At 34.6% G+C, this 20,820-nt stretch overlaps 1 protein-coding gene across 4 annotated transcripts in view; it reads right to left on the bottom strand.

Moving 5' to 3' along the window:
* The window catches only part of LOC105214224 (GATA-binding factor C), a 95,006-nt gene that overhangs the window by 4,612 nt on the left and 69,574 nt on the right, over positions 1-20,820 (bottom strand). For all 4 annotated transcript variants that reach the window (XM_011187517.3, XM_054233702.1, XM_054233692.1 and 1 more), the window contains exon 6: positions 7,373-7,516. In XM_011187517.3, coding sequence (XP_011185819.1) covers positions 7,373-7,516 — 144 coding nt within the window. The remainder of the gene's footprint in view (positions 1-7,372; positions 7,517-20,820) is intronic.

The following is a 20,820-nucleotide window of genomic DNA, read 5'->3' as shown; positions in this document are numbered from 1 at the left end:
AAGCGGTAAATTGCTGAGTGGATTTTCGTGCACACATACACAAACATATGTATCATTCAAGCGATTACGAAAATGCAATATTAGCTAAGATATTATACGTCTGCCAGCTGTTTTGTTGCTGCATTTCAGCAACATTCATTTCATTTTTTTCCTGCAATCAACACCTACTTTTTGCAGCCATTAATGTACTAATGTTATTAGCTATTATGTGATATTATGCTGTGCTGTGTTATGCTATGCTGTTTCATGTTTGTTTTTATGTGTTTTTTTGTTTGTTTTTTGCTTTACTTAATTTTTTCTTCCGGCTTTATTAACGTGTATGCTATCATTAACGCTTTTAAGTAATTTGTAAGTAATTTACACGCGATTTCTTGTACAGCACGTAGATGGGGGCGATGGGAAAGTGCAGTCTACATACAGTCTACTGCTTATATGGGTTTCTTTAGAACATGTTTTTTTTTGGACTGATAAGAATGTTATGCCTTAAGCAAAGTTTAATATTATATTTATTTAATGTTTAGCATGTTTAGCAGGAAGATTAAGGGTTAAATGAGTGTAGAATTTAACTGCAAGCGCATTTAGTTAATGCAAAAATTATGTAAATTATTCTATGTAGATGTATATCAAGTAAAAAATACTACTTTAGGTAAATATTTAATTCAAAAATTACTATTTCAGTTTTATAAGAATTTAGAATTATAGAATTATAATATTTTAGAACTTATGAAGGATAGTTAAGCATTATTGTATTTGTACTACTTACACGAAGAATTTTACCTCTGAGAATACTACTTGAAATATATAATCATAAAATCGATTTTAAGTTAAGATTTGAGGTTAAGAGAATGAAGGAAGGATGCTAATATCAGACGCATATTTCTGATATTTTTTTTACAAAATACAAGTAATATAAGAAATAAGAATTAAAAAACGAAAAAAACAACAACTAAATAATGCGCTAATTTGTCGAACATTATGTCAGCAAGCCATGGTTGCACTTCATTTACCGATCGCTACATTCCTGCTGCACACACACTTGCATGCAGCCTCATTAATAAATTAAAGCGAATTCTTAATCGTACAACGCGTCACACACACACACAAACACCCAAATAGGAACAGACATAAATGAGGACACATAAAGCGATGCGGCAGCAAGGCAAAAGTAGATCTCTTGCCGATTGCTGCCGGCAGCAATGCGGAGCTGCGTGATGGCGTTCGACACAGTTGAGGCCGTCAAAAAGATTTATGCATAAATTAAATGGCGCAAGCAGTGCAGCGAGAATCACAACAACAACAGAAGCAAAAGTTGCCTACAGCAGTCCAATGCAGCAGCTGGAGTTCGACCGCTCGATGACTTGATCGAGCTCGATAGCTGGGTTAGCACTTGGCTTGGGCGTTTAGCTGTTGACTGTCAAGTTAATTTTTGACAGCCATGCACGCGACGCTCTGTATGTGCGTGTAGCAAGTGGCAAGTGGCAGTTTTATATAGTTACAAGCGCTACTGCAATGTTTTCTTAAGTGTCTCACATTGTTGTTTTTGTTGTTGCCGCTACTGCTATTGTCACTGGGTGGCATTCAGCAGCGTTCAGCGCATCCAAAGCTTAAACGCTTTGTAAGCGCGCATGTTGCAACAACACAATTTGCTATAACCGCGCTAATTGAGTGTGACCTTCGCATAATTTGAAAGAGTATATTAAAGACATTGTATAAAAAAAAATATTTGATTAAATATTTGCTTAACAAATAGCGGTGTTTTTTCTGCACGCTCACTAGTGTTGGCGTTTCGAGTGTGAGCATGTGCTGCTTACTATTGAGTACTTTATAAGTAGCTTATATAGCTAAAAATGAAAAATAAATTAAATTACTCATGCGCATGCGCACATAAATCCTCTAATAATAAATCGATTGTGTGTTGAGTGGGTTGTTTTCGCGTGAAATTAATATTTATTAATGATTTCATGGCCATTTTATTGACAAAAATTTGCAGCAAAACGAAATGGAAATTAATTGAAGTCGAAAAAACGCTTGATTTATTTCCAAAAATTAGGAAAACAATTGCTTAGCGCCAACCCACTGCTACACTACAACATAATGACATAATCTCAAGATCTGCTCAGACAATGGAACTATTTTAATGACTTTCTTTGCACCCTCACATATACATTTGCCAGCCAATGTCAAGTGTGGGTTTTTATTTATTTATAATTAAGAAATATATATTCATGCATATAAACATACATATGTGTGTTGTATATAATAGTATTTTTAAAGCCAAATTTCGCCGCACATTCGCCAATTTCTGATCTAACGGCGCGTATCGAATTGTATGTAACAACACGCCGTGATTAGCCGTTTAGATCATTATCAATATTCATATGTATACACACTTATCTAATTTTATAACTATTTTACGTGCTCCGCGCGCACGCCCGCATCTTCTCAAAATGACCCAACAACACCAACAACTGTGACAATAACTACATATAATAATCGTTTGTCATTGTGACGCCATTGTAACCAACTACGACACCGACGCCGCCGTCACCGCCGGCAAACTGTGTGTGACACCCGCTAACGCTACAGGACATGTGCGACAGGATCGTTCTGCTAGAGAATATTTTCTATCAAACTATATTCACTTTATACCTTTTACAGAAATACCGAGTATGTGTGTATGTCACGTAAGAGCGCTGCGTTGTACAAAAAATATACAGTTATTTGAGTAGACAGTCGCGCAGCAGGATATCAATTTGGCTGCAAGGTGTTTGTATACTTTATATTTTATTTATTACTTTTTTCTTCTCATTTTCTATTATTGCCTTAAAAAAGGATCTCACGTTATCTTTTATTGTTGTTGTTGTACATAATCCAATAAAATGATATGTTTATTTTTTTTGGGCTGAATAACAGAAAAGGTATTGTGTTTATTAACGGTTGCTTGCTTACAGGTGTAAATTTTATGACATCAGTTAAACATATACATACGTTCAAGTATACAGATATGTAATATAAAACAGCCCTTATAGTACTAAAACAAATTGATTAGGATTATTTAAAAAATATAAAAAAAAGTATTTAATGCGAACATTTTTCTGGACTATCACGACTGATTTAGGGATTAATTGATAATATGCAAATATTTTTTTAAAAATGTTATATTATGTTTAAAAAGTAGTTTTTGATTGTTGTTATCACTTGCAAATTGAAATCATAAAGTGCTACTATAAGTTGATTACATTTTATATTTAAATTGCAAGGAATTTAAAACTACATAAACAGTTTGCGCTTCCTGAATGCGCTTTATAACTATGAAAGCCAAATATATTGCACCACAATGTGACTTCTGGCACTTCGGCAGTCTGTCTATGCACGTTATCAGATTTAAAATTGATTTGCAAAAATTGTAGGCAATGCAAAAATAATGCATCAACCGCAAAAACAAAAAAAACAAAGACAAAATGTTAGTGAGGAATTGAAAACAACAAGCATCTACCTACAAACTTACATACATACAACAAAAACAAAAAAATGTTTTGAGGACTTGAAAACAACAAGCATATATGTATCTACAAACTTACATACATATGTGAATAAATAATAAAAACTGCAACGGCCGAACGGGCGGCGATTTGGGTGGTTTGCTGCCAACGAATTTTTTGCACTAAGGATGTGACATGCAACAAAAATATGCATTTGCTTTAATTTTACAACACATACTGCAAGTATAAACTTAACATACACAACACATAAAGCTGCATATGCCTACATACACACATTTGTTTGGCTTATCAGTTTTTTGCGATGTACATATTTCAATGTAAAAATATAATTTATATGAGAGCAGTGTTTGGCAGTTTGCCGCGCGCAGCGTGTACATCCAAAGCGCAAAAGAAGTGGCAAATATTCAAATAAATGCATTTTTTTCAACTACACTCTTTGCTTGCCTTTCAATTGGCCACCAGCCCATCTTGATTAGATGCCAATCAGCAGCACAGCAAATACCAAACGACACATTTGACTCGCAACTCGTCTGTGTATTTGTGTGTGTGTGTGACTCTCTATGCTTTTGGCGCGCGCAATTGGGTGGGCCACCACTGCGCCACCTACTCACACTTGCACTCGCGTTTCTCTTTACATATGCACATCAGTCGGCAGCAATCCATCTGTTTCGCATCAAAATGTTTACAGCAACATGTTATATACATACATACAAATGTATCTGTGCGCCCTTTTAAATAAGCGCTTAGCATGTTGTGTCGTTGTTGCCCCCCCACTTCGGTAGCGCGGGCGTATATTTTTGCGCTCGTAAATTGTCAGCTGTGTGTGGGCTCACACGTCTAATGTCTAATCTGATTGGCGATTTATGGAAATTTTGTTGCCTGCTAACTTATTAGTCACACATGCATACATACCCACCTACACAAATCTATGTACATATATTTATTTATCTATCAGTACACATGTTGATGTGCATGTCCGTTTGCTGATCTAGCGCACTGTTATAATTCAGTTCTAATGCACTCACACTCGCGTAAGCTCAGTATGCAGTGACTGCCTCTCTGCGTGGTCATTAGTATGTTGGACATCATTTGATGTTGTTGGCTTTGTCGACGAATCAACTAACGAATGGACATTGGTTTAACGTTGTTGGCGTTGACGTTGTTGTATGTGCATTGGCGACGGGTGTTAGTTATTGGCTGCTCACTTATTCACTTGCTGTACTCGTGCATACATATTTGAGTTTGTGGGTGTGAATTTATGTGCTGGTTTGATTTATTTTAAATCGTCTGCTGTTGCGAAAAAAATGTTGCGATTTATGGACATATGAGTTGTTTGCAAGTAGAAAAGATAATGAGGCGTTGTTAAAGTTTAGTATATTTGATCGATATTTTTAAGCGCTGAAGCGTATTGCATGCTATGTAAAGTTATGTAAAAATATTTTTGGATTATTTTAAGCGCTCTTAGTATTGAAAAATTAAGAAAATTATTTATTTTAGTCTTGAATATATTATGAATAATTATTATAAATCAGATAATAGGCAAGAGTTTTTTATAAATATTAAAATAAAATATGTTAAAATATGAAATTTGGAATTTTTAAATTTTTAATTGTTCAAATTACTATTAAGCTATTAACACGAATATTTAGAACTCTCTTTAATTTCTTGCTATTTATAATATTTTATTAATTTATAATTTTCTATAATATAACATATTATAACATCTTTTTCTTCGATAGTTATTTTATTTTTCTAATTGCAAGTAATTTCAACTGGCCCAGTTACTGACTTGTAAATGACGCTTTACGAAAAACTTTTTCTAGACTGTACAAACAAATATGATAAACGATGATCAAGTAAGAAATTAAATAAAAATGCTTGCAGCATACTTGAAAAACTTTAGAACTAAAAGGAGGCAGGTAAAATATTTTAAAAAATATCAAGAAAAAATGCGAAAAGTGAAAGTATGTAACTCATAAACTTTTTCTCGCAAGCGGTTGCTGAAATTTTTATGGCGCCATGAACTTTTTAGCCACCCCTAAATTGACTGGCAAGTTTTTGCTACAAATTCCTTGTTTTGTTTTTCTTTACAGCTAATGAATTTTTAATGTGCACTGACGCGCAAAACTTTTACTTTTTTGCTGCTTTTCTTATTAACACGGCGGCAATGTAAACAAGTACTCCGTATTTTTGTTTTATGAATGCTCATGAATATAAAAAACCGTTTCAAGTACAAAAAATAAATACAAAAATAATTTTTTCCCAACATTACCCACTTTACGAAAATTGAATTTCGCTTCCACATCATTGGCGCGGCATAAACATCAACCGCTACCACCTACACCTACGCAAATGCGTCACCCAACGTCACAACCAGCGCGCAGTGAAGTCAATGCTATTACACATAAATTACCCCAATTTAGCCGGTAAGCGATTTCTTCCCCATTTATTTGCAAACGCGCGCGCTCCGCTTATCGCATCTTTACAGGCCGCGCAGTGCACGCGGCAGCCACCGCTTATCTTATCGCCAAACAGCAAGCGATGTATAGTGAAAGGTATTAAACACATACAGTGCTGAAGCAACAATAACAAAAACAATGCCACTTAATGCACAGCATCTTTAAATAATCATCAACAATTCATCAAAACGTTTAAGCATCAAGGGTTGCGGCAAGGTCGTATGATTGACTGCGACGCGTAGGTGGTGTGATGTGGCATGCAGCACAGTCATTATTATGTGTAGTATGACTGACCGCTTTTGTTGTGTCATGCCACAAGAACATTGCACCCGCCTGTCTAGAGTGCAAATCTGATTTCCGTTTAAGCTATTTACTTCGCACGCACATCGGACGCCGTCGTTCACCCCAAGCGACGCGTTGGCCACGCCGTTCATCTTAGTTGTGCAGCAACCCTAAGCGCAAGCCAGTGCGCATGCATGTATGTTTGGTGTGTGTCACTTTTAATCTCATCACATTTCCGCTACCCTGCACTTGATTTCCTGTAGTTAAAGCTAACACTAAATTTGGGGTTAACGCATCCACTTGCTCCGCACACGCTCTAGAATATGTGGGAAAGCACAGCGTCAAAGCGCAAGTATCAGTTACAAATATCAACTCACACATACACTTATACACTCACACATACGTGCCCGCTAAATGGTGTGTGAAATCGCTGCCGCACTTAACGAGGGTTCAGCGCGCCACACCAAACAACGTTCTATTTGCTTGTATGTAACTTTTTGGCAATTTATTGTACCGCTTTGTTTTTGCCGTTGTTGTACTTGTAGTTACTTCGATTGGTATTATAAACGATTTAAACGCTTATATCATTAAACTATCATCAGCGGATTTACGGCGCGCCAGCACCAAAGCCCGCTGTGATACCGGTAGTGCACTCCCCTTCCGCTGTCGCTTGGGCGTGTGACTTTAGAAAATTTGTTAGCATTTCAGCGTTGTTGGGCAAATAAATTCTGACAGGATTAGCGTACTAATATGCATATGTATGTATCTACAACGATATAACTGAGCATTTGCGTTGGCATAAATCGCTTGCCGCTGCGGAGCGTTGTCATTTTTATTGCCGCCGCGCGCACCCAATTGCAGCCAAAAGCATATGCAGCGAGGATTAGCTGGGTGTATTAGCAGTTACTTGTAACTGACATAGCTCCCACGAGAGCGTAAATATCGGCGCTTAGCGCGCAATGTTAGAAATGTGGCTTTAGCAGCGTAGGAAATAAACCGCGCGGAAGTCATTTATGTTGACAGCGCGTGTGTGGATGCGGCAAAGTGTGCCAAACTACATATGTATGAATTTCTAACTATTTTTTATTTTTATTTTTTAAATAAATGTATTTATACTTTTTCACTTACATTATGCAACTTGTAGTAGAGTCCGCAGGCATTACACACTGGCTCGCCGCTGGCGTTCCGCCGCCAAAGTGTTGTCGTTGTGGTTTTGCAATTCGCACATGAGGTCCCCGCTCGCTTCGCGGCGCTTTGTAATGACTGTAGTGTCTGCAAAGAGAAAGACAAAAACAAATAAGTTGGTGTGAGTAAGTGTTTTTTAAGGGGTTCTATTTGTAGAAAAAGGGTTAAATTGCTAACTCAATTTTGTTGGCTATAAATTAAGTTTTTTGCGTAATTTTTTGTGGCTGCTATAGCGAAAAAAGCACGCCGCAAACCACAATTGTGGTTGATTAAGCAATTCGCTGTATTATTTATTTGCAGAAGGGAGTCATATAAAGAAAGCTAAATGTATTTACATATTCACGTATATGTGTTTATGCATATTTGACGCTTTTAACATTTCGAAATAGGCTTTCTTGGTCAAAAAATTCTAATGAGACTTTGTTTTGAGTTTTAAATACCAAACATTTTTAATTTAATTATATTATTTTTTTTTAAATAATTTGAATACAATTTTTTCTAAATTTTGTAGCTAGTTTTATTAAAATTTGTGCTCTTTTGCTTTGATTTCAACTATACAAAATTTTTTTGGATTTTTTTATAAATTTATAAAGCAATTTTTTAAATTGAAAATTATAAATATTAAAAAAAGAATAATTTTCTTTAAAAATTTGTTTTTTTCATTTTTTTATATTAATTTATATACATTTTAAAAAATATTAATTAATTTATATTCGCAAGAGATAATAAAATAAAAAATTTAAAAACAATTAATGAATAAAAAAAATATTTTTTCTCTTAAACCAAAGCAGCTCTGCAGCCCAATAATCACTTATTCTAAATATTCCCATTGTTATACAAGTATTACAAAAACTTTAGTATTCAGAAGAAAGTCAATATTATGTTTCCAACAACAAATATATAGATGTATAAATATGTTTATCCGACATACGACCCGCGTTTGCACACCGAAAATATGCCAAAACACGCATTCTCAAATAAATACCAACAAGTGTGAGCTCGCATGCGTAGTACACAAATCAATACGGAATCGTGCTTGGCAATCTTTTATGCATAAACACACGCAAACGCACACTCATTTAAGCTGCCGCTTAATTTTCAGCACAACCAATGCAATCGTAAACGTCCGCTCACTGCTTTAATAGGCCACTGCAAGTCAGCAAACACAGACATATATATGTGTGAGTATGTTTGGCGAATCTCTGCTGCTGTGAACAGGATGATAGGTGTAAAGCGAAATCCAATGCGTTGGTGTGGCAGCATAGTGGCGCAGTGTTGCATCGTGAGCTGCAGTGTAGCAATGTTGGAGCGTAGTGTTAATGTCGTATTCATTAAAGTGGACCTTGTTAGCATTAAAATGTTATTTTCATTAATTTTACTTCGCGTATTCAATTTATTTCTTTAATTGCTGTTGTTGGTGTTGCTGTGCTGTACGCGAGGTGTGAAATGTGTTGCAACAACGTCGTAAGACGCACACCAAAGGCTATTAGCGGGCTTAACAGCGAAAAAACGTTAAAACAAGTAAAAACAACAACAACAACAACAGCAATAGTGTCAACATCATCAACACCAGAGACCAAGAGAGTTTTGTCGAATTGTCATGTTAACAACTTAATTTATACTGTTTGATTTGAATTGCAAAAACAAAGCACGTGATTGGATATACTTTTTTGTTGTTGTCGACTTATTCAGTATTCAAGTCTATATTTACATGTTTGTTTGTATGTGTATGTGCGTCCTGGTGATTTTTGCATGGCTTGTTAAGGCTAACGGTTAATTGTTGTTTCTTAATTTGGCGGTTGCAAGTTTGTGGCAAGTTGCTAGTGTGGCAGTTTATCGATATATTTATATCAGTTGAAATAAAGGCAATATTGGTGAAAAATATGCCAAGAAAATAAAATTGAAATGAAAAAATGAAAAACTAAATTACAAACACACACATGTTGCACGCGCCTCATAATCTTCCCCAAATTGCATCTCTGTTCAAAACACACAAGACACAGCACTTGTAGGCGTTGCAATTAATTTCGATTTTCGCACATTTTGCAAAAAGTTAAACGGTTTGTGGATTTCCGTTGCTGCCCCAAGAGTCAGATTGCGGCCAACTCGTGTTGTTGTTTTTATTGCTGTTGCCTCAATTGAAGTGTAAAATTATGTAAGCGAAAATTGTGGCAAGTTCGTTAGGCATGTGGCACAAGTGGCACATAGAGCAATGGTTGGTAGGTTACGCCTGAAAAGCAGGCAACAACAACAACAACAGTATTTGTGGCAAAATTTATGCGCAACAAAAGTACAAAGTCTATATATAGCTGTATGCCACAACCTTCAAAACGTGGCCGAAACAGGTGGTGGTAAGTCGAGCGCTGCTGACCGTTGTACATGCAACTGCGATTGAAAAAACATCAATTAAAAGTTCATCGTCAAACATGATCAATAGCAGACAGTGAACACAACGCGCCACAGATAGAGCGTATACAGCAACAACAACAACAATAGGGAATGAAAAAAATCGCAGCATTTAGCGCATTAACTGGCTTTTGGTGCAACAGCGAGGCGCGAAACGCAAACGTTTTACCGTGTTGCATGAACATGATCACGTTCAAAGCTGGAGGAGGCATGAAAAAGGTAACTATATTCGAGAAAGAGGCGAGATAAAGTGTGGCTCAGCCTCAGTGCCAAACTAACTAGGCGTGTGCGCTTTACCGTATGCAGCTATGGTTATATAGTGCGCTTGGTGGCAACTTGGCGTTGCACTTGCGTAAAGTATTTTTGAAGTAAAAAACGATTAAAAAGTGAACAGAAAATAAATTCGAAATTAAAAGAGTCGAACTTCACGCTTGAGACAGAATCTTGCTGTAGCAGCAATATAGTGCAACCGCAGCGAGTTGCTCACAGTTAAGATTGTTAAACGGGGAAAAATTAAATATAAAACGGAAGGCAACAACAACAGCAGTTAGTGTGGCATGTCGCATTGCATGGTCGGAGACAAAAAGAAGTTAAAAAGCCAGCACTCATGTTACAGGCAATTCGTGGAAATCTCGAAAGGACAAGAGGAAATCACAAATGAAAGTAAAAAAGTAAAAGATAAAAAATATAGAAAAGCACTGTAAAAGCAGGAAAAAAGCAACCAAAAGTTGTTTGAAAAAATTTCTGCTGTATTGACTTTTTCTTGCTCTTCCTACAACAATAACGTGTGCCATGAAGAACGCCATTGTCTGTCCGTTCGTATGTGTAGCAAAGTAGCTGCTGATCGTCATGTAAAATTTTGTAAATTTGTAATGAATTGCTGCTGTTATGAAATAAAGTTTTTATGAAGCCCAAAGAAATACAGATTTTTTTTATTAAAATTAGTTAGGCAGCAAGAATAATAATATTTAGTAAAAATTATTTTAACTTAAAAACCAAAATTGATTAATTTTTTATTATTATTAGATTAATATTTGTTTAGATTTTTGTTAACGACTTACGCATATAGCTATCTTCTTCCAGCTTTGAAGATAAACGACGCTCGTAAACTAATATCTCAATTAGGCACTAATATTGAATATGCAAATTACTTTAGGCCATATAAGAATTCGATGAAAAATTTATTATTTTGTACAAAACTTAATCACGTATGATAGAAATTTATTAATATGACTTGCTTTCCAAATTGTATGCTAATGAAATTTAATAACATTAATAACTTATAATTTTCGGTATTTTCTATTAAAATGACCTATACATATATGTATATATACAGTACTCTTTAAATCAGCACCTAATCCTCCCTTGTCTACCTTATCCACCTACTTCTTCCACTACCTTCAATTTATAGGATTTACTTAACTTCTCTTGCAAGCAATCGCTGTAAAGCGCTCACTTTAAAAAGCTAATAAAAATTAATGAAGTGTGAGCATTAACACCAGAAACAGCATAGTGATTACACGCACACATAGTTCACTCATATGTACGTGCGATATACGCCTGCAAGTGCCGCACAAATCAAATATCGACCTTTATGTATGTAAAAGCATGAGCATTTACTTATAAGCATGTGTAGCTACATATGTGTGCAGGCAAGCGAACGCCAGTGGCGAATAAACGTAATAAATCAAGAATATAGAAATGACAAACTGTCAAATATTGACAAGATTAATTGAAAGGCACGCAGACATGGTTATATGAATGTATGTGTTACATATACCTTGCAGACAAACATACATACATATATTTATATATACATATGCTTGAATATACGTAGGCTGTCTTAAGCGCCAAGAAAACAAAAAACTTGTGATTGTTAAAGCAGTAAAGAGAAAATAATATGGTTTACTTCATCTATATATTAACAATAGTAACAACAACAAGTGTTTCAGCAGCGATTTTCGAATGAAATTATTATATCAAAATAATAAAATTAAAGCAAAATTGTAAAAAAATAATAGTAACATATAAATCTGTTACGCAGCAATATTAGCTCGCCATAGTCCGCCGCATACCAACATACACTAAAAAAGCAAACAAGATGGCGTGCTTAGCAAAATGTATATGAGTTTGTATGTGTTTATTTGTATATGCAAATATGCTAGGCGTTTGTTTTTATTTGAGTTGAGCGTACGCCTGGCGGTGTTTTGGGGGGCGGAGAATTATTTTTGACGCTTAAAAATTAGGTGAAAAGGTTAGTAACTAATTGAAAATGGCGGTTCTTTTAATAATAACTATTTTATTTAAAAAAAAATTTATTTTATTTTTATTTTTATTTATATTTTGTTTTATTATATTTTCCTTCCCGAAACACTGCTGAATTCACACCTAAACGATTTATTTATGCGTTGACAGCATAAATAAAAGAATTTAAAAATGAAACAAGTCACATTTGATTGCCGGCTTTGTTGTGGTGGCACATATTGCGCCACACATATTTATAAAGTTAAACAGAAATTAACTGGAAAATATATATTTTTTTTAATTTTTTGCTCATGCTATTTTTTTATATTGGTACTGCGGTGTGCGAAATTTATGGCTTGTAGCTGCAATGCAAGGTGCATGCCACGCAGCAGCTGCAAACTGAGGGCGGTGTGGGGACTGGAAACTTTATATAAGTTTGTTTTTGGTGCGAGAAACCGGAAATGCAAAGTTTTAAGTGAGTAGTTGGTGTTTTTGAAGCACGAGTGGGATATTTATGTATTTTTTATTAGTATGCTATGAGTTTTAAAAAATGTAAAATTTCCAAAATTTTATGCTAAACTTAGTTAATATTTGTTTTAGGAAACAAATTTTAAGAATTTATAAAATTTTTATTTTTATTTTTTGGACGAAAGCAAGTTATTCCACCAAAAATGCACACTATTTAATTTATTGCCTTTTCAGAGCATTAAATAATGATATTTCATTGTTTATTTTATTTTAGCTTACTTTATTTGCAAACTGTCGCCATTAATTAATTAATTAATGCGTGCCACAAAAAAAAAATAACATGTCCGCCAAGGCAGCAAATGACAATTCATTGAATTAAACAGATTACTTTGATTACAAATTTAAACACAAAATTAAGCAGCTATTGTTTGTCTAAGACTTTGGAAAATAATCGAATTACGTGAATAACAAAAATGTATGTTTTTCGATTGTTGACCTTGCAGTTTATTGAAAACAACTAAAATTTTGTTTTATATAATATTAAATAAACCATGTTAATATATGGATATTTACCGTATTTTAAAGCAGTGACAATTACGAATTAGTGTTTATTTACTTTTGATTTAGCCATGAAATTTATTATGAAAAATCATTGCCAAATATCATGAGCGAAAATTATGAAACTTGCGGTATATGCAATACATATGTACATGCATACAACTTACAGTCAACTTGCACTCAATTTCGACCTATTTCCTGCACATATCTATAATTTTTGTTTTATATCTAATCGATGTGCCTTCTTTGTCATGGCCCCACGCTGTAATTTTACGCTGATAAGATATGCTTTCATGATTTTCTGTAAGACAATGAAATGCCACGAAATGTGTTTTCGTAATTAAATTGAAGACAAAAGCTTGAGACGTCACTCATGCACGCCCAGTTGGCGCCACGCGTGTTAAGCCAATTGTCAATAAAGTTTTTTTCCTTCACTAATTCTATAGAATTAAGGTATTTTCGTGAGTTTTTCTCACGCGCCTAATATTATTTGTTCACATATATACATACATAACGAGAATTTGTATTTATCAATTTTTAATGCCACTTTTATTTACATTGCTTTTAATGTATTGCTTGTTGGCGATTTGCTGTGTTTACTAATAAGCGTTAATTAAAAATTATATTTAAACAAATCATATATGTGCTTAAGTTAATTTTGATTAAATATGTTTGCGCAGAGTGGTTGGTTTTCCTCAAGTTGCATAAAAAATATATATTTTTTCGCATTGAATACGCTATCATTTTGGTAAGTTTCGTGATAAAAAAGTGAATTTTTAACAGAAGAAGTTGATACGAAAAAAAAAATTTACTAAAACCTAATTTAAAAAAACTATTTTTTACTTTGAAAATAATTTTAAGGAATAATATTTTGTTTGAAAATTAATTTTTAAACAATTTTTTTTTGAAAATAGATAAAAAAAATTGTTTCGAAAAATATTTAAAAAAATATTTACTTGAAAACTTAATTTTAAGAAATATTTACTTGAAGAATTAAAATAATTTGAAAAGATATTTTACTCGAAAAATATTTTTAAAAGTTATAATTTTTTGAAAATTAATTTAAAAAAATAAACGTTTTTTTATTAATAACATAATTGAAAAAAATATAATTAAAAATTACTTGAAAAATAATTCAGAATTGTTTCGCACAAGGAAATGAATACAAATTTTACCGACGGCAATCGACTTTTACGCTTTAAGCCCAATCTCTGCATTTTCCAACCAAATTTTCTGAAAACCCACAGGCCGCATACTTGTGGCTATTTGAGTTTCTTTAAAGTCAACAAAAACGAAAGAAGACAAACAAAACGTAAAAAGCAAACAGTTACGGACTGACTCACTGAATAATGTACATGTATATATAAAATATCGGTATATATAGAAGTGTATTTGTGTGTATAAAAATATACATTTTCTAAGCACAACGTAAATGGCAATGCCCTTTTCGATCTGAGATAAAAAAGCGCGTACGCTACGGTAAATATGTACTTCACTTATATGTATAGCACCAATACAAACAGATATTCTTATATAAAAATGTGTGTGTGTGTTTCCTAATGGCAAAGGACTCGGCAAAAGCTCTAGAGATGCTGAATGGCGGGCGAACAAACAAAGAGCGTAAAGATAAGCACAAGGGTTGTACATTGCTTCTGGGCGGAGTGAGGGGCGACAGCATGAATGGCGCACGAAGTTAGATGTTGCACAACTTTATGTACCGCACACAAATTCACACAAAACACAAACAATAAAAGTAAATAAATGTGCCAGCTCGTTGAACTGACCCCACTTGAAAGTAGCTGAAACACACATACAGACACTTAGATATAGCTTTGTATATATGTATCTTGGCATTTTATATACAAAGAGTCGCCTGGTTTGGGGTGTTATAATAACACTGGCATATCTTGATGCTGTGCAAACAAATATAAAAATCTAAAAGTAACTGAATTGGGGCCAGCCATCGAGAGGGGATGTGAATGACGGTGTTTTAGACATTATCTCCCTTGAAAAAAACGGCATGCCACATTACATTCGGCAAAAAGTCATTTGGGGTAGCAATAAAATGTTGCACGAGCATCATGCCACACACACTTACAAAGTAAAACGCTTTAAATGCTCGACTGCGTCAGACAAAAGCTTAGAAAGAGAAATGTTTATATGGCTTACAGCTTCTAATAACAACAAGCGACGCTGTGAAACAAACTGCTGGCGGGAGTTGCAGGAAAATCTCTTTATTTTGCAGCACATTGCATGAAAATGAAATGAAACGAAATAAAATAAAGCGAAATTGCTATACTTATGTACATATATACTTTTTGTTGTTACTACTGCGCAGGAAGCAGCAGCACACAAATAGAGCAGTGAAGTGGTGTACGGCAGGCTTATGATGGCGGCAGTTACAGCAGGCAAAGTCAAGTGGCAATGTAGCTGGAGAGGAGCTATGTAACTTTGTCAGTGGTGGACACACATAGAAACTTATATATATACTAATATATATGTATTGGTGTGCGCGCATAAATAACAGCATAGTGTCAGGATTTCTATTTGTTTTTGTTTTTGTGTCTGTGTGTATAGCGCATACAATCGAGCTGGTCGGTAGCAAAATGGGCGGTTTTCGTGTGGTTGTGGCACGTACAAGTAACTGGCGCAAAAATTTTCTCTATCAGATTTTACGTGGGTATCTGCTAGCATCTACTTTTGCATAATATTAGATAGCATAGAGATGCGCGCGACAGAGATAAGATGTTTATTTTACGGGCGATTGTGTGTGAGTGAGTGTGTGGGTATAGGGGAAGTACTAAATTAACTGCCAACACTCGAACGAAACTGGGTGGCTTTATATACATAGATATTATATACTATATATTAGCAAAAATGTATATATAGCTATATATTTACTATTTTGTGTATATTTGTTGGCTATATAGTGGAGAACTTTGTATAGACACACAGTGGCATTACATTCTGAGTTATATAGTAATGTTTCATGTAATGATTTTTGTGCTTTCTGTGTGTGCGTAAGCTTAGCATTTCATTAGAAATAAGAATGCTTGCTGTAAATTGCTTATATTTATTGGCAAAGTAAATGAACGTGCTTATATTTGGCAATGTAATTTTAGACATTGTGATCCTTTGTGGGATTTTGTGATCTGTAGACAATAAGCGGGAAAGTAATTTATAATCTAGAAATGTTTTGCTAAATTTTTGGCTATATAATTAAATATTTACTTTTGGTAAAACTTTATAAATATTTTTTTTTATTAATAGTATTATAAGTTTGAAAAATAAATCCCCATTCCATAAATGTATGTACATATATATATTACATCCATTTTTATATTATCGACTATCTATTTATGTCCTTTTTGCAGCATACTATTAAATACAAACATTTGTAAATATTTAATTCAAGTTTTAAACCAAATCATCCTGACACGACCTTGAACCTTGAGTATCAAAAAAAAAATAATAATAATCACCAACAAAAGCTTGATACTAACATATCCTGCCAACGCTAAACAGGATACATTCAAAGCCATTCAGCGAGCAAACAATTACGCAACCGACAAACACACGTAACGGTAAGCACAACCGACGAAGGCAACAAAGTAATCAACGAACTTCGGGCAATTCAAGAGAATTTATAGAGTTAAGCGCATTTAATATGCACAAAATGCCTATAATTTTATGCGGACATTTGCATGTGGTGGACGTTGCAGCAAGGAGCGAATGAAATATGCAGACATACAGACAAAAAAAACAAGCTTTTAGTTGCATACTAAATTCGAACTAGTGCACAAATGTGGCGCAAAATAAAGGGTTCACCTGCTATGAAAACAGTTATGAAAGGACTTTTTCTATTATAGTAAACATATGTGTGTGTGTATGTGTGTGCGTGCTTGGGCGCGCATGTCCTGCCGTCGTGTAAATGTTATGCGAAAATTAATGCGCTACAACAAAACCACAACGCTTTGTGTTACATGATAGTGTAAATTCGTTGTTATATGCAGTGAATTTTAATGTTGTTTTGTATGTGGCTGTGTGTGTGTGCAGCGAAAACAATGCGAGCGTGCCTGGCAGACATCCATTTCCTAGGCAGCCGTAATAGAAAAAAAAACAACAATGCAAAAACAAAGCAATGAAATGAAATATTTACAACAAAGTTACTAAAGCACAAAGTAAAAACAGCTACTAAAGCAACAACAACAAAAACTGTTAGTGTATAAAATTATTCGCAGCAAAAATGTTGAAAAATAACGAAAACTTGGCAGGAAATTTATTTAGTTTTAGTAGCCGCTGGTCGCCAACAATATAATAAATTGTATAGTTTTTGTTGTTGTTGCACACCAAAGCGCGTTTTCAGCAGCTTTGGCCGCAATGACAAATATTAATGACAATTTTCATACCTTCAATATAGCACGCATGTAGACAAAAAATCACTAACGCACACCCACACAAACATATATTCATACATATATGTCAACATATACACATACAAGCATGCGAAAATGACTGCCAACTGCAAATGAAATTGATTGAAACACTGTGTATTGTGGCAGCCACATTCATGCGTTTTGTAAACTCGTTGCTGTGTTGGCGTGTATGTTACACATTTATCGCCACTATTCGTTTCGATTTTGTTGTTGTGGTTTTTTGTTTCTATATTTACTAAATCCTTTTTAGTTTTCGCCCCCTCCTCCCTTCTACCATCAAACCCTTTTATATAATTTGTGTGGCGCAAGCAAATACGTGCTAGAATCACTCACGCAGGTGGACATACATTCACACATACATATGTAGTATATATAAATACTGTATATATCCATATGCTTGCGTTCATTTATAAAATTCATTGACCACACTTTTTAATGTGCGACATTTGTCTCATTGATTTCTCCTTAAATATTTATATGCGTGTGATGGCGTTGCATTTCTTCGTTACTCAAAGCGTGAGGTGCTTGTACGATATGTGCGTTAGCAGGTGTGTTCAGGTGTTTTATAGCGCTTGGCATGATTTGTAGGCGTGTGCTTGGGTGAGTTGGCAAGGTGTCGGTGGACTTATGTCGTTCTGTGGTGAGAGTGCACACCTTAATCAATGGCTAAAAGCATAACCGTACAGTAATTAGATAGATGTGCATGTAAGTATTTAATGTCTGTATGTATATGTGTAATGACATTGAGTAACTGTGGTAGCCAGAAATCAATTGATTAAATGGCGCTTATAGCATGTTTAGATACTCTTTATGCATATTAATGGGTTTGGAGAGGGCATGGGAGGGACTATTGGTGATATGTTTATGTGAATATATTTGTTTAGGAGCGTTTATAAGTAATTTGTGTGTAATTAAAAAAAAAAAATGTTTATTTATTTTTATATTATTTTATTATGCATTTTATATATTTATATATTTTAATATTTGAATGAATTGAATTTCAGAAATTTTAAATTCTTTTAATTTTTTTCTTTTTTATGTTTTCTGTTGATTTTTTTTATTTTACAAAAATTTTATAATTTATTTGCAGGTTAACACAAATCCTTAACTTTATTTTACTTATTATTTTATTTATTTCTTTATAATTAAACTGCATTAAATTGACTACTTAACTGCCTTGCAACAAGTGCTCAATATTTCATTATTTTATTGGAACGCCTCTTAAACTAAGATATGAAGTGAAAAAAGCTGACGAAAACGAGTAGGATCGCTGTAAATACAAAATTCTCCGCTTAAGTAGAGCAAACTTGATACAAAAATATAAAAAGGAAACTGAGGAGTTGCAGCATAAAGAGTAAAGTAAAATAATAAAAAATATAAAAATTGTAGTTGAATATAAATAAAAAAATCAACAACAAAATATATTAACCCTTTCATATTTAGCCACGCAACGGCTGTATAACGAACGTGCGGTCGAACGAAGTGCCGCAGAGCCATGGCAGCCAGCAGTATCGTTAATTTTTAATTGATCTTTCATAAAGTGGCGTTATTGCGTTACTATTTGTTGTTGTTGCATTTATTTTGGCGTAATTTTATTTTATTAAAGTTGTTGTTGTTGTTCTTGCTTTTATTTTCGCCATTTAACATTTTTACTTTCGTTGTTATTATTGTTTTTTTCTACTTAAATCTTTAAGAATCTCTAACAAATGCTTTAAGCGCCTCCGAAGTGTTTATATACTGCTTCAACTGCATGCCAGCCGCAGGTTCAACGCAACAACAAACTCAGAAAAAATCCACGAAATTTTGTCTTAACAAGATCTAACGTCAGCCGTGCTTTCCGCTGCTGGCATGACGCGTCTACTCGTCATTTGCGGCACATTGTCGCTGGAATATTGACAGCAATGCGTTGCTGCTTTGCGGGCGAAACTCAATTTTAAGGCAGCAAAAAATGAAGTTGAAATATTTATATGTATACACATACATATATGTATGTACATATATGATCCACTTGTTCGCTTGTGCACTTTTCGGCGCAATAACGCCCCACATGTTGCGGCGGCGTGGCGACTGCCGGCGTTTCGCGTTTTGTAGCGTGCAACGAACCCTTTCACGGCTGCCACACACCACTACTCACATACATATTTTTCTCATAATTTCTGGAGTTTTATATTTAAAGATTTTTGATTTTAATTCGCTGCAACCTGTTCACCTGCGACTTGCGCTGGCATTGATTGTGAATTTTTGATTTATTATAAGTGAATGCCTGACATTAGGGCGGGGGAATCCTTTCACGTAGTTCCTTTTTTGTATTTGTTCGCTGCGCTATTCAGCATATTCTGATTAAGTGCGCGCGCTATTGATGAGCATCGATTTTGTATTGAAGACACTCTTTTTTCTCTCTTTCTTTTTCTGCTCATTTCGGCCGCTTAATGCAGACAGTTAATTTTTGGCGTTACTGCCCACATGTGGTTCGCCAATATATTAGTGGCTGCTTAAGAGCCGCACCTCGCATATTCCCACGGTTTTTGAGACAAAAACAACAACAACAGCAAATACATATGGCATATGGCTATGCTGTGCCATGCGGCGTCTGAAATGTGTTAATTTCCAGTTTAATTTGTTGTTAAATCCAAGTTAAGCGACACATTGTGATGGCTCCGCATATATATATTTTATATAAGAGATTATGTGTGTGTGTCTTCTGAATTATTATTTTTTTGCTTCGACTTCGTGTAAATTATAACACATTCCGCGCAACTTCAGCAGTCAAATAATATATAAATCATCAATAGCAACTGATTGTTTGTTGTTATACTCCCGCTGTTTACTACATGCCACATACAAGTTCGCTGCTTAAGTCTTTTGTTTGCGCAGCGCGCTCGTCAAGCGTAGCATTTAGAAGTGCTGCGCGCGCGTGATAAGACAAAATTTGTTATGATTTCACGCAATCTAACAACTCTTTTAACACATATCACCGACAACAAAGGCGCGTAGTGATTTGGTAAAAATCGTAAGAGAAAAAATTTGGCTCAAATGATATGGAAGATTTATTGATTGGCCGACGCGCACTTACCAATGATTGTGCGCGCGCGCGTTCAAGTGAGCGTATAAACAAACAACAAACAAGTAAAACGAGAATAAACGCTTTAATAAGCCATTTAAGCATTTTCATATATATGTACATATGTACAAAGGGAGTGTGTGTTTGTACCCTGAAGTGGCATGATAGAAAGCATTTGTGGGCGAGCGTTTTGTACACCTTCGCCATGATTTTTCAAA

The sequence above is a fragment of the Zeugodacus cucurbitae genome, chromosome 2 (genome assembly GCF_028554725.1).
Source record: "Zeugodacus cucurbitae isolate PBARC_wt_2022May chromosome 2, idZeuCucr1.2, whole genome shotgun sequence".
NCBI lineage: Eukaryota > Metazoa > Arthropoda > Insecta > Diptera > Tephritidae > Zeugodacus > Zeugodacus cucurbitae.
The sequence above is the reverse complement of the archived record's forward strand: the minus strand, read 5'-3'. Positions and strand labels throughout refer to the sequence as shown.